Below are 15535 nucleotides of genomic sequence, written 5' to 3'. Positions count from 1 at the left end.
AGAATTAGAATTCCTGCAGTGTGGAAACAGGCCCTTCGGCCCAACAAGTCCACACTGACCCTCTGAAGAGTAACCCACCTAGACGCATTCCACTACCCTATATTTACCCCTGACTAATACACCTAGCCTAGGCATCCCTGAACACCATGGGCAATCTAGCTTCCCAATGAACCTAACCTGCACATCTTTGGATTGTGGGAGGAAACTGGAGCACCTGTAGGAAATCCATGCAGACATGGGGAGAATGTGCCAAGTCCACACAGACAGTCACCCAAGGCTGGAATCAAACCCAGGTCCCTTGCACTGTGAGGCAGCAAGGCATTGATTCCTGCCAGAGTTCTAGAGGTCAGGAACCCTTGAGCACCTCACAAAACTGAACATCGTCAGAAGGAATAACAAACATAAGGGATAGAAGTAGGTCATATAGCCCTCCAGCCTGCTCCACCATTCAATGAAATCACAACTGATCTTCTGCCTCAAATTTCTCCATTTTCTCACCTTTTTCACATTTTCTGTGATTTACTTGGTGGCCAAAAACCTATCAGATTCAGTCTTAAATAATTCATCAAATGAAACTCCAGAGCTTTCTGGGGTAGAGAATTCCAAATATCGGCAGCTCTTTGATGAATTTTCAGTCCTAAATAGTCAACACAATATTCTAATGGTCTTATTATTCCAACTTCAGGCCATACTGTGGAGGAGTAGACAAAAGAACGCACCAGTTCCTCAGTTCCTTTATCTGATAAAGAACTTGCATTTATGAGATCCCCATAACATCTCAAAGTTCTAGTGCCATTGAGATCTATTTGAATTGGCAGATAGAGCTTCAGTTTAACAACTAATCCAAAAATACTACCTTGGACAGTGCAGGTCTTCAACTGCACTACATTTAAGAATAACCTAGATAAAGTATGCGCTTTAATCTTTGGGCGAGGTTTAAAACCATAATCTTCAGACTCAGAGTGGAGGCAAGGCAACACTAATTTGTAATTATCTGTAACTAATTTGGTTAACCTTTCAGAATTCTTACATTTTGAATAAGTTATATGTATGAACAAGCACCCGAAAACAAGGGGAGCTAGCACCCTTCAACTGTGTGCGATTTTGTTTTTTTTAATCTGTAAATGTTTTCCTCACCTCTTCATATTTGTATGCTAATCATCCGTTGAATCTGGCATTGACATGTTTCAGAAATATGTGGTACATTTGGATCAAGTTCTGTAGTGCATCCATACGCAAATGCCTGTGACACACGGCAACCTTAAGCCAGTTCATGCACTGTAACTCAATGGACTGACCCTTTACTTTTTAATTTCAGTTGTACCTAGCAGTAGTAGGAATATGAGAGGCCATTTAACCCCTTGAACCTGTTCTGCTATTCAATGTGATGATCATGGCTGATCTGTGATCTAACTTCACATATACTATAACAACAGATTCAATAGGAAAGTGGGCATACTCACAGGTCTGACAGTCATCTTCACCAGGGCCCCAGCAATATCCATTACAAGATGCATGACACTTGGCACCTGAAAAAAAAGGAGAAATGTCCTCACTATGAGACAACACAGATACACTTAACAAACTAACTGATAGCATGCAAACATAATTGCCTTCAATTTTGGGGCTGCTGACATTGATCTGCTTAGAATATGGGAGGAAGTAAAATCATAGCACTTTTCAGCACAGGAGAATTTTAGAATGTTTTGTGACTAGAAGGTGGTGGAGGCATGTAGTTTTAAGGCAAGCAACCCCAGGGTTATCCATGGTAGTTGGGAATGTGAAATGAGCATTGAACTTATTGGAGGGCGGAGCAAGCTCCGAGGGGCTGTGTTGGGTGAATGGCCTACTTCTGTTCCTGTTCCCAATGTTCGTAGGAGACCATTTGATTCATCTAGCCCATGTTGCTGTGTTGTTACTACAGTGATACCCAGGCTTTGTGGTTAGCTGTGGGATCTGTCAATACTAGGTTAGGTGGATCAGGCCTGGGTGGACAATTCAACTCAAAAGCTCAACTCTTGGGAAAACTAAAATCTTAAAAATTGAGAAAACTAGGACAAGGGGATACAGGTTCAAACTAGTAAAAGGTTGCTTTTCTAAGATCAGAAAATTCTTACACACATTTTGCATTTATTACTGTCCTTGGACTAAGTACAGTATAAAGGAAGAAAAGCAGCAGGGACACTCTGGAATAATTTAAGAAACAATTGAAGGCTGAAATAGTAAGGGGGTGGCGGGGTTATATGTATTCTGAATGCATAAGCAATATTTTCTCATCCATAATTGTCTTATGATCTGCAATAATCCGAGATACATTAAGTTACAGGGCTGTACCCACAAAACTCCCACAGCCAGGGTTTTATCCCTTCCACTTAGGCGACTCAAGAATGTTTTGATAGAGGCCGAACAGAATACCAACTGAGTGTTTTCCAAGTCTAGGAAAGGCTTATCCTCCGAGGAAATGTCAGGGGAGGTAAGGGCTAATGAGGAAGAGGAAAATTAATAAAAATAAGTAAGAGTTCCACTTTCAAAAACATTCAGTCTGCTTTCTTCAGGTGAAACACGTATTCACCTGCTCATTTTATTTCGGTGGTTGGTTCGCTGATTTAGATGGACGGCTGCTTTGTGATGCACAGTAGCTCCAACATCATGGGTTCAATTCCTGTACCAGCTGAGGTACTGTGAAAGACTCTCCTTCTCAACTTCTAACGTCTGGTGACCCTCAGGTTAAACTCGTCACCAGTTATCTCTCTCTCTCTCTTTCTCTCTAACGAGAGAACAGCTCTATGGTCTGATAAGATTATTGCAATTTTTATCTGACACAACAAAATTCCAACATTTTTCACTTAACTGAGAATTAATAGCAAGATTTTTTTAAAAAGATCCCAATCCTAATTAGTTTAAAATTAATTAGATGTGTGGATTTTCCCTTTTCTTTGGGACATTCTTTTTCACATCATTGTTTTGAACTTTGAAATATTCTGTTTTAGATGGGTTCATAGTGACAGAGCCTGGTACAAACTGCACCATACATTTATGTCAGCTTAGCTCAGTTGTTCCAAATTCCATGACAGAGACTTGAACACATAATCTAGACTAGGGAATCTGAGGGGGTGCATTGTAAGAGGTGCCATCTTTCATTGAGATGTTTGACTGAGATCCCATCCACCTCCTTAGAAGAAGATCAAAGATTCCAGCCACGATTTGAAGGTGTATGGAGGACTCCTGATGTCTTGGCCAATATTTAACCCAACCAAGCCCCCACCAAACCATCGACTAGTAATTGATCGCATCGCAATTAATGGAACTTTTCTGTGCACAAATTCACTTCTGCATTTGGCTCTATAATAACAGTAATGATCAGTTTCAAGAATACTTTGAAATATCTGGGAATGTGAATGGTGCTCTATAAATGCTAATTTACATATCAACCTTATTATTATAAAGCATAGCGCGGGGGGGAGCTGGAAAAAAAAAACTATAATCCAAACCCACACTCTGATCAGACCACAGAAGCCAGCTGGAGAGAAACACCCAGAAATAGCTAAACCAAACCAGAAAATCTCTTCTGTGCCCCCTCCAGCCCAACTGCCAGTCAAATAGTCCAGAAGAAAGCCTCAGATTAACAATGTACCTGAACCTAACCACATTTCAAAGTTAAATTGACCAAACTGCTTTTGTGTTTTTTGTGAGCTTGGGGGCTGGGGAGAGGAGGCCAAATCTGTGCTTGAGAAGGACTGGATCAGACACTTCTGTAATGTCCCGAGAATTGAACAGCCAACTATTCACAAATGAAAAATGGCCATTTAGGTAGAGTATTGGAAGCCATAATGCATATAAAAGCCAAAAATGGCCATTTACGTAGAGTATTGGAAGCCATAATGCATATAAAAGCCAAAGTGCACATGTAGGCATTCACCAGTCAGTATCAGTAGCTCAGGAAAAGGAAAGTTAATAGAAGGAGAAATTGTGCACAAGAAGTCAAAACATTTGAGACAGAGTTTGACATTTGGAACACTAAGGCCTTCACCTTTAAGAAAAAGGACCAACTTATTATGAAAATTATAAAACCATAGATTCCAAATTTGGAGGACTCCAATTGATTGACTGCTATACTTACAGCCTTTTACGGAATCCTTTGTCTCGTTGAAGTCCAACCTCTCCTTTGGGTTGTGAAGAATGTCAGCCCAGTTGATGGCCTGTGTGTGACACAGGAAATTGTTGCTTTCCAAATACACACCTCCCAGCAGAATCTCTACACCACAAAAAAAGGACAGAGAAGGAGATAATGTTTATCCACCTGAAATATTTAATAAAATCTATGGATACTTTCTTTAAAAAAAACAAAATATCAACATTATATAATACTTTAGTCATCTGTCTTTTGGGTCAAACAATTATTTTCAAATACTATAAAATATTACATAGAACCCATTCTTCCTAGAGGATTGCTTATTTGGATGAAAGAAAACTAAAATCTCCACCAGGTGGCTCAGTAGGTAAATGCACCACATATACTGGTGAAAAAGGAAGTCATGCATATATCTAGTTTTGCATCACTCTTCTCCAGAAAGGTCTCAAAGCATTTGCATTCAAAAATTTTGTTGAAATGCAGTAATTGCAAATACATGGTCAAATGCTCTTCTGCACTCAGCAAGGGCCCTCATTCAGCCTAATAGACCAGGAAAGCTCCAAGCTCAATTACTAGCTTCATGTTGAATTACTAGATCTCAACAATGGATTTCAATATTATTGAGCGAAGGAAAGCAAACAAAGAAAAAAAATCACACTGGGTTTCTGACCCTGGTTGTGATCTTCTAATCTCTGCCAGCTCTGTGTAGTCAGATGTGATATCTGCACTCCTCCAATTCTGACCCCTTGAACATCCCAGTTTCAATTGTGCGCCATTGGCACCTATGCCTTTAGCTGCCAGGTCCCCAGGTTCTGGAATTCCTTCCCCCCCCCCCCCCCCCCATCTCATTCTTTCAGTCATACAGTTGGTTCTGCAATAACACATCTTTCTTCAACGTGCATTGTCTATAACGCGATTGAAGAATTTAGACCATTATTTGTAGAACACAACCTTTCCTCATCTGTTTTGGCTATAACACGATTCCAGTCTCATTTGTTTAAATGGTGCTGCTATTACACAATTTTCTTATAAAGCAGGATTGCACAGAAACAGAACTATCCCATTATATCAGAACAGATTGTACCATATAATAACCTCTCTCTTTGACCAAGGTTTTTGTTAAATCAATCCCCTATCTCCTTATATGGCTCAGTTCCAACCAAACACCTTTGCGATATTTTACTATGTTAAAGATGCTATATAAATGCAAGTCGCTATTGTTGAATGGAGTAATTTTATATAAGATGATGGTTCTGAAAGAGAGTTAATGTTGAAGTTATAATGCCTCCACTCAGTCTGATGATGGCACACTTACTTTGAGTGGCAAAACAGTTGGTCTTGCACAAGGTCCTGTTGGAGACAGACATGGCATACTAAAGTCAAGGAGATGTACAGCACGGAAACAGACCCTTCAGTCCAACTCATCCATGCTGACCAGATATCCTAACCTATTTAGTCTCATTTGCCAGCACTTGCCCCATATCCCTCTAAACCCTTCCTATTCATATACCCATCCAAATGCCTTTTAAATGTTGCAATTGTACCAGCCTCCACCACTTCCTCTGGCAGCTCATTCCATACACGTACCATCCTCTGCGTGAAAAGGTTGCCCCTTAGGTCTCTTTTATATCTTTCCCTTCTCACCCTAAACCTATGCCCTCTAGTTCTGGACTCCCCAAACCCAGGGAAAAGAGTCTCTCTATTTATCCTATCCATGCCCCTCATAATTTTGTAAACCTCTATAAAGTCACCCCTCAGCATCCGACGCTCCAGGGAAAACAGCCCCAGCCTGTTCAGCCTCTCCCTGTAGCTCAAATCCTCTAACCCTGGCAACATCCTTGTAAATCTTTTCTGAACCCTTTCAAGTTTCACAACATCTTTCCTATAGGAAGGAGACCAGAATTGCACGCAATATTCCAACAGTGGCCAAACCAATGTCCTGTACAGCCACAACATGACCTCCAAACTCCTGTACTCAATACTCTGACCAATAAAAGAAAGCATACCAAACGCCTTTGTCACTATCCTATCTACCTGCGATTCCACTTTCAAGGAGCTATGAACCTGCACTCCCAAGTGTATAAGTCCTGCTAAGATTTGCTTTCCCAAAATGCAGCACCTTGCATTTATCTGAATTCAACTCCATCTGCCACTTCTCGGCCCATTGGCCCATCTGGTCAAGATCCTGTTGTAATCTGAGGTAACCTTCTTCGCTGTCCACTACAATTCCAATTTTGGTGTCATTTGCAAACTTACTAACTGTACCTCTTATGCTCGCATCCAAATCATTTATGTAAATGACAAAAAGTAGAGGGCCCAGCACCAATCGTTGTGGCACTCCACTGGTCACAGGCCTCCAGTCTGAAAAACAACGCTCCACCACCACCCTCTGTCTTCTACCTTTGAGCCAGTTCTGTATCCAAATGGCTAGTTCTCCCTTTATTCCGTGAGATCTAACCTTGCTAACCAGTGTCCCATGGGGAACCTTGTTGAACGCCTTACTGAAGTCCATATAGCTGGTACAATTACAACGTTTAAAAGGCTTCTGGATGGATAAATGCATAGGAAGGGTTCAGATGGATATGGGCCAAATGCTGGCAAATGGGATAGGTTCAAATTTGGATGTCTGGTTAGCGTGGACAAAATGGACTGAAGTGTCTGTTTCCATGCTGCATGATTCTATTTTGCGTGTTCCTGAAGCATGCCCCCCACAGACTAAGTGTTGGACTAATCACCTTAACCTCAACAAATGAAGGGGTTTTGCATTTGTTAAATAAAATAAATATATTTATTCACTGGAGAAACATATTGCAACAGGAGATTTTTTTGTGAAGTGCAAAAACAGAGCAATATATTTGAGCGGTCAGAATAATGCTGGTGTTATGAAAATGTGGGTGTAGTGTACCTTTAAGAGAGTTAAAAGTAACTGAACTACTTGACAGCACCAGGTGTTCTTAAAAAAGACATAATGTAACCTTTTGGTCCAGCAGTAAGGGTAGCTGGTTGCTTGGAGACACAAACAGATTCGAATTAGGCCAATCAGTTTAAATTATATCCCCCCAAAAAAACCAAATTCCAATCCAGTTTGAATTTAGTATATTGACAATCTTAAAAGCCAATGATACAATTCGATGCTTTGGGAGTATAAGACGGGGGAAAATTGAACAGTTGAGAAGAGAACTGCCAAGCTACTGGCTTGTAAAAACTGCCCGAAAATAGCTCTCTTAAAGGTACCTTTATCGATCAGTAACCTGTGAAGCAGAATCCCGAACAAGAAGAAAAGAAGACAGGAATACAGAGAAGAACTGAAAGCTGCCTGGTTTTGAGATAAGTAGTTTTGTTTTGTAAATCTTAATCGAGATTTTTATTGGATCAAGATTGTAGAGGGGAAAGTAAAAGATAGGTTAGAGGAAGAAGTTGTGAATAGTTGTTAGTTAGTGATTCTCTGTTATACTTTAAGAAATAAAGTTGTTCATTTTTACTTTAAATAGTTCTTGGCCTCTTAAATTTTCACAGATTACTGCATGGAATAAATCTTTTCTGAGTTGCTGGTTTAAATTAAGCAGGAGAGTTTACCCTGTGTCGTAACACTGGATGCAAAGAGTGTATATTTTCTCAGCATTCCTCACTGGTCTGTTGAATCTTATAGACTAGCTGAAGCACTATCATTTTCTGTATTTGTACAGTGATGTACATTGTGTTGAAGAGATCAATTCATAGTCTCTGGTACCGTACAATGTATTTGCCAAATTTGTGTTTATTAAAATGGCTGCTCTTTTCCTTCTGCAATGGAACTCTCAACTGTTGATAATTCAAAATGCAACTGCTGAAAAGTATCATGTTGACTTTAGTTGTAAATGCCCCCTTCCCACTTCCATTAAAAATAGAAGGTGAAAAGACAAATTCTTCAGCATAACTTCTACATACCTTGATGTACATACAGCCTATACTGAGGGTGGGAGGAAACCAAGTCAAAATAATTAAATATACACTTTCTTCACGGAGGAAAATCATTTTTAAATAGGAATGAGGAGCATGGATGGGGTGAATAGCCACGGTCTTTTTCCTAGGGTGGGGGAATCCAAAACTAAAGACATAGGTTTAAGTTAGAGGGGAAAGATTTAGAAAGGACCTGAGGGGCAATGTTTTAATGCAGAGTGTGGTGCGTGTTTGGAATGAGCTGCCAGAAGTAGTGGTGGAGGTGGATACAGTTACAACATTTAAAAGGCATCTGGATGGTTACATGCACAGGAAGGGTTCAGAGGGATGTAGGCCAAGTGCTGGCAAAAAGGGAAAGGTCAGATCGGGATGTCTGGTTGGCGCGAATGAGTTGGATCGAAGGGTCTGTTTTCTTACTGTATGATTCTAAGCGTGAGAACTTTGAATCAGTACTGATCTCCAGCACAGGTCACAATTAACAACAAGACACGAGGTCTTTTATGTAGAAAAATGGCTTCGCAGAGATGAAAGGGAAAGATAGCTAGTGCATTAAAGGCTGAGAGATGAGATGGATGACTGAAAGCTGAGTGGAAGTTGGAAGGGTTTAAGGATGGATTCTAAAGAGTGGATTTCGGAGAGGATAGGGATAACGGGGAAATCTGTTCCTCTTGTTCAAGAACCGAATTTATTCCAATACGTCCAGAAGCAACAGGATAACTAACAATTTGTGACATTACAAGCCAAAGGAAGCTACACTCTGTAAAGCGAATTGATGAGATGAATATTTGACAATATCTGTTGCTACATAAGTTCACACATTTAAGTACTCATTGCTTGCATTAACATGGCACTTTTTTGCTTTTATTTTTGAAGTAGTCATGATTTGGAGATGCCGATGTTGGACTGGGGTGTACATAGTTAAAAATCACACAACACCAGGTGATAGTCCAACAGGTTTGATTGGAAGCACACCAGCTCGTGTGCTTCCAATCAAACCTGTTGGACTATAACCTGGTGTTGTGTGATTTTTATCTTTGAAGTAAAAATCTTTGTAATTCCACAATGTGCCACCAGATGAATGCACAGGATCGAGTCTACATTACAGAAGGCTGGTGGCAGCAATCTCAGGAGAAAGGCATTTTCCGAGGAGCTGGTTAAGGAATACAAATGTGAGCTCTCTTTATACAATAACAAGAGGTCTATTGGAGGCCACCCTGAAGTGTAAATGAAGGCATCAAAAGTTTGTTGAAGGAGAAACTTTCACTGAATATCTCTGACCAAATGTGCCAGTGACAGTAAAGTTAACCAACTGCTACCACTGCTTCAAGCTCATAATTCCAATTCAAAGCAAAGATGGGCTAATCACTGAGCTCACCCATGCAGACCAACAACTTGCTTTCACCCTACAACCTTCCAAAATATCTGCCCTCCTCCAGGAGCTCAATTTTAATCACTCCACCTTTGGCAACAAAATCTTCAAGTTGCTTTTCAGAAGGTTGGTGTAGACTTGATGGACCAAATGGCACCTTTCTGCACTGTAGGGATTCTATGATTCTTAAAACTATTTCCTTAACCAAACATTTGATCATCTGACTTAATATCTCATTAAATGGCTGAGGTGTCGTTTTGTCTGATGATGCAGCTCTGAAGTGCTTTAGGATATTTTGGTACACTAAAAGCACTACATAAATGCAAATTGTTGTTATCTTCAGTTACTTTGAAGCCTCATTAATGCACATGCAGTCTCCCAATTGCTATATTTGCCCTGCAGTGTAACCAGGATGATGGAGGGGCTATAGGATCTACCTCGATTACTGACCTACATTCACTGAAAGGGTACTTGTAAAGAGAACATCAATACTCAACCTGATCATGGCAGGGCCATTCAAGACATTCGCTTTGCAACAAGCTTTATCATGAGCTCCCTCATGACCCAATATGAGGAACTAAGTCATATAGATCAGGACATCTCCAATTCAATTTCTGGTATGAATTTGAATTGAATTGAATATATTGTCAAGTCTACCAAAGCACAAATATAAGCTTTGTCTTGCGAGCAATACAAGCAGTTCACATAGTTAAATATCTTAGATAAGTAAATAATAGGTTACCAGCGGTAAATACAAAAACACAGGGACAGGCGAATGTTAAGGGTTTGTGAGTCCATTCAGTATTCTAACAACAGTAGGATAGAAACTGTTGCGAAACCAGCTGGTGCGTGTGTTCAGGCTTCTGTAACTTATCCCCAATGGTAGAGGTTGTAGAAAAGCATTGCCAGGATGGGATGGATCTTTGAGAATGCTGGCAGCCCTTCCTTGACAGTGGGCCTGGTGATGGATTCTAAAGATGGGAGGTTGGCCTTTGTGATTGTCCGGGCCGAGTTCACCACTCTCTGTAATCATCTCCGATCTTGAATGGTACAGTTGCCATACCAGGTAGTGATACATCCAGACAGAATGCTCTCGGTAGTGCACCTATAGAAGTTGGGAAGGGTATTCGTCGTCATGCCAAATTTCCTGAGCTGCCTGAGGAAGAAGAGACGTTGTTGGGCCTTTGTAAGCAGTGCGTCCACATGAAGAGTCCAAGAAAGCTTGTTGTGGATGACCACTCCCAGGAGCTTGACATTCTCCATTTGTTCCATCTCTGTGCTGTTAATGTGTAGGGGGGCATGAGTAACATCCCACTGAAAGTCAATAATGAATTCCTTGGTTTTGTTGACATTGAGAGCTAGGTTGTTCTCAGAATGCAAAATGTAATTCTGGGTCCTAACTGGGGCAGAGCAATTAGCCTCTAGCTAAGAAGAGGAAAACCAGTCAGGGTTCTTGTAGTTCAGCACATTTCAACTGTAAAATGCGTTTTATGTAGTATCAGATGGGAATAGAATCAGACTCAACTTTGATGTGTCCTAGTCAAACAGTCCACTCACACTGACTGTCTGAGTTCCATCTTGAGAAAGCTGGATGACATATTAGAGGGGTTCTTGGCACCTGTATAGGCAGTGTGAAACAAACTCTTCAAGAGAAGAAGCAGGATGGGTGAGTATGATGCATAGCAGAAAAGCTGCAGGGTGGCTTTCTGCTGGCTAAATTTCACCATGCATATCCTTTTTGCTGCTTTGCTTTCTGAAATTTGGCTCCAATCCTGTTCCCCGGCTGAAAATCTGGTTTGACAGAAACTGTGCTTTTCTCACTGACTCATTGCAAAAGTCACAACAAATAAATCTTTTAATTACACCCGTCAAGTATCATCCAAACCCATGGATTTAACAGAGAATTCGAATGAGCTGGAGGGAAACACCAAGAGATTGTCGGTACAAAACAGACAGACAGTCTTCTTTTCCACCTGCTTAATTTGCAAGCCTTCAGATCTGAAACAATGCCTCCTTCTTAATTTAATCAACTTCCTTCGTTACGACCAGGGCTGGAGGAGTGCATTGTTGCTCGAGCTCCATTATTTCACCAGTCACAAAGTATAAATAAAAATACTTTTCTCCAATTACCAAGATGACCAATTAAATGCCTTACCTATATTGAGTTTTTAAAGTGACAAGATCAGTCAACCTGATTTTTTAAAATCAAAACAATTATTGGTTTATTATTAAAGCAAAACTGATTCAAAAAGATGCAATAACTAGTTAACATACAGTCAGTAAGATAGAAACCGAAATTCTTCTTCCTCTAAATATCCCCAAAACACACGTGTAAACATGCAGACCCTCAAGGAGAAGAGAAAAATAAAAGGTTGCTCTGCAGAGATTAGCTTTCTGGAAAAAAATCACTTTATTAAATAGATAATGTTTAAAGGCAAAAGAACAAAAGATAGAATATTGGAGTGTCTATTGCTCAAATGTTCTCGCACATGTGGTCAGTCACTAATCATGTATGGTTGTTTTTGAAGTCTTAGAACATAGAACATTCCAGCGCAGTACAGGCCCTTTGGCCCTCGATGTTGCACCGACTTGTGAAACCAATCTGAAACCCTTCTAGCTACACTATTCCATTTTCATCCATATGTTTGTCCAATGACCATTTAAGTGCCCTTAAAGTTGGCGAGTCTACTACTATTGCAGGCAGTGCATTCCATCCCCCTACTACTCCAAATAAAAAAACTACCTCTGACATCTGTCCTATATCTATCACCCCTCAATTTAAAGCTATGCCCCCTTGTGTTAGCCATCACCATGTAAGGAAAAAAGGCTCTCACTGTCCACCATATCTAACCCTCCGATTATCTTATATGTCTCAATTAAGTCACCTCTCAACCTTCTTCTCTCCAATGAAAACAGCCTCAAGTCCCTCAGCCTTTCCTCGTAAGACCTTCCCTCCTTACCAGGCAACACCCTAGTAAATCTCCTCTGAATCCTTTCCAAAGATTCCACATGCTTCCTATAATGCGGTGACCAGAACTGTATGCAATATTCCAAGTGCAGCCACACCAGAGTTTTGTACAGCTGCAGCATGACCTCATGGTTCTGAAGCTCAATCCCTCTACTAATAAAAACTAACACACCATATGCCTTCTTAACAACCCTATCAACCTGAGTAGCAACTTTCAGCGATCTATGTACATGGACACTAAGATCTCTCTGCTCATCTACACTACCAAGAATCTTATCATTAAGCCCAGTACTCTGCATTTTTGTTCCTCCTTCCAAAAGTGAATCACCTCACACTTTTCCACATTAAAATCCATTTGCCACCTCTCAGCCCAGCTCTGCAGCTTATCCATGTCCCTCTGTAACCTACAACATCCTTCTGCACTATCCACAATTCCACTGATCTTAGTGTCATCCGCAAATTTACTAACCCATCCTTCTATGCCCTCATCCAGGTCGTTTATAAAAATGATAAACAGCAGTGGACCCAAAACAGATCCTTGCAGTACACCACTAGTAACTGAACTCCAGGATGAACATTTTCCATTAACCACCATTAACCACTTCTTTCAGCTTAGCTAATTTATGATCCAAACCGTTACATCACCCTCAATCCCATGCCTCCATAGTTTGTACAATAGCCTACTGTGGGGAATCTTATCAAATGCCTTACTGAAATCCATACACACCACATCAACCACTTTGCCCTCATCCACCTGGTTGGTCACCTTCTCAAAGAACTCAATGAGGTTTGTGAGGCACGACCTACCCTTCACAAAACCGTGTTGACTATTCCTAATCAGCTTATTCCATTCTAGATGATTATAAATCCTATCTCTTATAATCTTTTCCAACACTTTACCCACAAGCGAAATAAGGCTCACTGGTCTATTCCCCTTCTTGAACAAAGGAACAACATTTGCTATCCTCAAGTCTTCTGGCACTATTCCTATCGACAATGACAACATAAAGATCAATGCCAAAGGCTCGGCAATCTCCTCCCTGGCTTCCCAGAGAATCCCAGGAATCCAGCCCTTATCTATTTTTACACTTTCCAGAATTGCTAACACCTCCTCCTTGTGAACCTCAATTCCATCTAGTCTAGTAGCCTGAATCTCAGTATTCTCCTCAACCAACATAGTCACACTAGAAAAAGACTATTGACAAAAAATATTCATTTAGCACTTCCCCTATGTCCTCTGACTCCATGCATAAGTCTTACAGATAAGCTTGCTCAGGAAACACAAACTGGAGATGTTCCTTCAATCACTTTTTCAAAAGAACAAATAGATTTCACTTGAACTTAATAGAAGGTTTTCTTTTCAGAAATAAGAAGGTTTAACTGGGCAGCTTGTTCTTAGTAGGCTTTCTTCCAACTAAACGATAGTGAGAACTGCAGATGCTGGAAAGTCAGAGTCAATAAAGTGTGGAACTTGAAAAAGCATAGCAGGTCAAGCAGCATCATAGGAGGAGAGGAGTTGATGTCTCAGGTCGGAACCTTTCACCTTGATGGTTAAACAGCTTGTCAACACTCAATATATATGTTCTCATTGGTCAGGTACAGTTGTCTATGGGACTTGACCTGAGCACTCCTTTCAGAATAGGAGAAAAAGTCACAATGTCTGCAAAGGTGCCCACAGTCATTGGAAATCCACGGTTAGGAGCTTAGTCAAGTGCTGAATCGACATTGGTAAAAGGGAATCTATGCCTTGCCCTCTTTGTATTGCACTGATCCTCCCAACAGCTTCTCCATTCACCCAGCATTTCAACAATCCTACCTGTTAGCTGTTTAAATCCAAGCTGTTTCAACCCATGAACTCCATCCTTCCGATAATTGAGAATGACCGAGAGTGCATACTTGTCATCATACAGCTTTGTGCCACGTATAATTCGTAGGTTTTCTAAAGGAAGATACTCAAACTGATTGAGAGCCACTAGAACGTATCCAGTCACCTCCCGGATCGACTGTGAGTGAGGGAAGGGTGGGTGGAATAGAAAGCAAAATTAAGTCAGTATAAGGGGTGTAATCATTAGACAATAACATAATTTAATGAGGAAGAAATCAGTGCCCCAATGGCTGAATTTGCAATACACTCCCCAGAGTGAAGCTGGGATAAGAGGAACTTTTGCTTCAGTCCTGGCCTGTGTTGACTTATTTGATCTCACAGAGGACAACAGGGGAATGACAGAACTGGCCTCAGTTCAGAATTTGGAGGCGAGAATTGGGGCTGAGAAATCAGACAGGGTCCCATTTCTGACCACTGTCCACTGACGAAAGAATCAAGAGAATAAAAAGGTATTGAATTAAGGTGAATGACATGAGGAAGAATGCCTTTACATAGCAAGTGGTTAGGACCACCTTGAGTGCACAATGGAGGCTGTTTCAATCTTAACTTTCAACAGCGTGTTGGATAATTATCTGAAGAGAAAACATTTACATGATTACAGGGAAAAGGCAGGAGAATGGGGCTAGGAGAGCTGTTCTCCCTAACTTAGACTTCTCTTTTCTTCTAAGATGCTTCTTAAAACCTACCTCCTTAATCAATCTTTTGCTGACTTATCCTAATATCTCCTTATATAGCTCGATGTTGCAAAGTTTTAATGATGATACTCTTATGAAGCTGTGTTAAAGGCATTATGTAAATCCAATTTGTTCACAATTCAAGAACTAGTAACCTCAATTCAATCTCAGCAACAATATTGGTCTTAAATGAATTTTGGTTTATGTTCACAAATGTTCACTGTCCCAAAAATAATAACAATCATGTTTCTGGTTGATTTCATGATTCAGTCTCTTTCACAAATACAAAATGTGAGAGCTATTACTTGTGATGAACACTTATTATTTGTGTCAAACAGCTGCTGAATATGATGGTCACATCATCTGGGCATTTTTTTCCTTCTGTGCTCTAACCAATCTATAATTCTATGATGCCTGCTGAAGAATGCCTGTGTGGGGATTTTGGTTGATGAATGTGGTGTTCAGCAATGACTTCCTCACAGGTATTCTGCTCAGTATAACAAATATTTCTGATCAGCATTAAAATAATAAGAATCAGAAATCTAGGTCTGTTGGTCTTAGATTCACA

General features: G+C 40.5%; 1 protein-coding gene and 1 long non-coding RNA gene across 3 annotated transcripts in view; one reads left to right on the top strand and one right to left on the bottom strand.

The window, feature by feature from the left end:
• The window catches only part of LOC122543329 (receptor tyrosine-protein kinase erbB-4-like), a 180953-nt gene that overhangs the window by 51188 nt on the left and 114230 nt on the right, over positions 1-15535 (bottom strand). For both annotated transcript variants that reach the window (XM_043681858.2, XM_043681857.2), the window contains exons 3-5: positions 14225-14411; positions 4121-4255; positions 1464-1529 (exon numbers count right to left, since the gene is read on the bottom strand). In XM_043681858.2, the coding sequence (XP_043537793.2) occupies positions 1464-1529; positions 4121-4255; positions 14225-14411 (388 nt within the window). The remainder of the gene's footprint in view (positions 1-1463; positions 1530-4120; positions 4256-14224; positions 14412-15535) is intronic.
• The window catches only part of LOC148134659 (uncharacterized), a 51899-nt gene that overhangs the window by 5019 nt on the left and 31345 nt on the right, over positions 1-15535 (top strand). The gene's annotated exons all lie outside the window — the stretch shown is intronic.

Source organism: Chiloscyllium plagiosum, unplaced genomic scaffold (genome assembly GCF_037043375.1).
Source record: "Chiloscyllium plagiosum isolate Xiang-an unplaced genomic scaffold, Cpla_swu_hap1 HiC_scaffold_53X, whole genome shotgun sequence".
Classification (NCBI taxonomy): domain Eukaryota; kingdom Metazoa; phylum Chordata; class Chondrichthyes; order Orectolobiformes; family Hemiscylliidae; genus Chiloscyllium; species Chiloscyllium plagiosum.
This window is presented reverse-complemented; position numbering and strand designations above follow the sequence as displayed.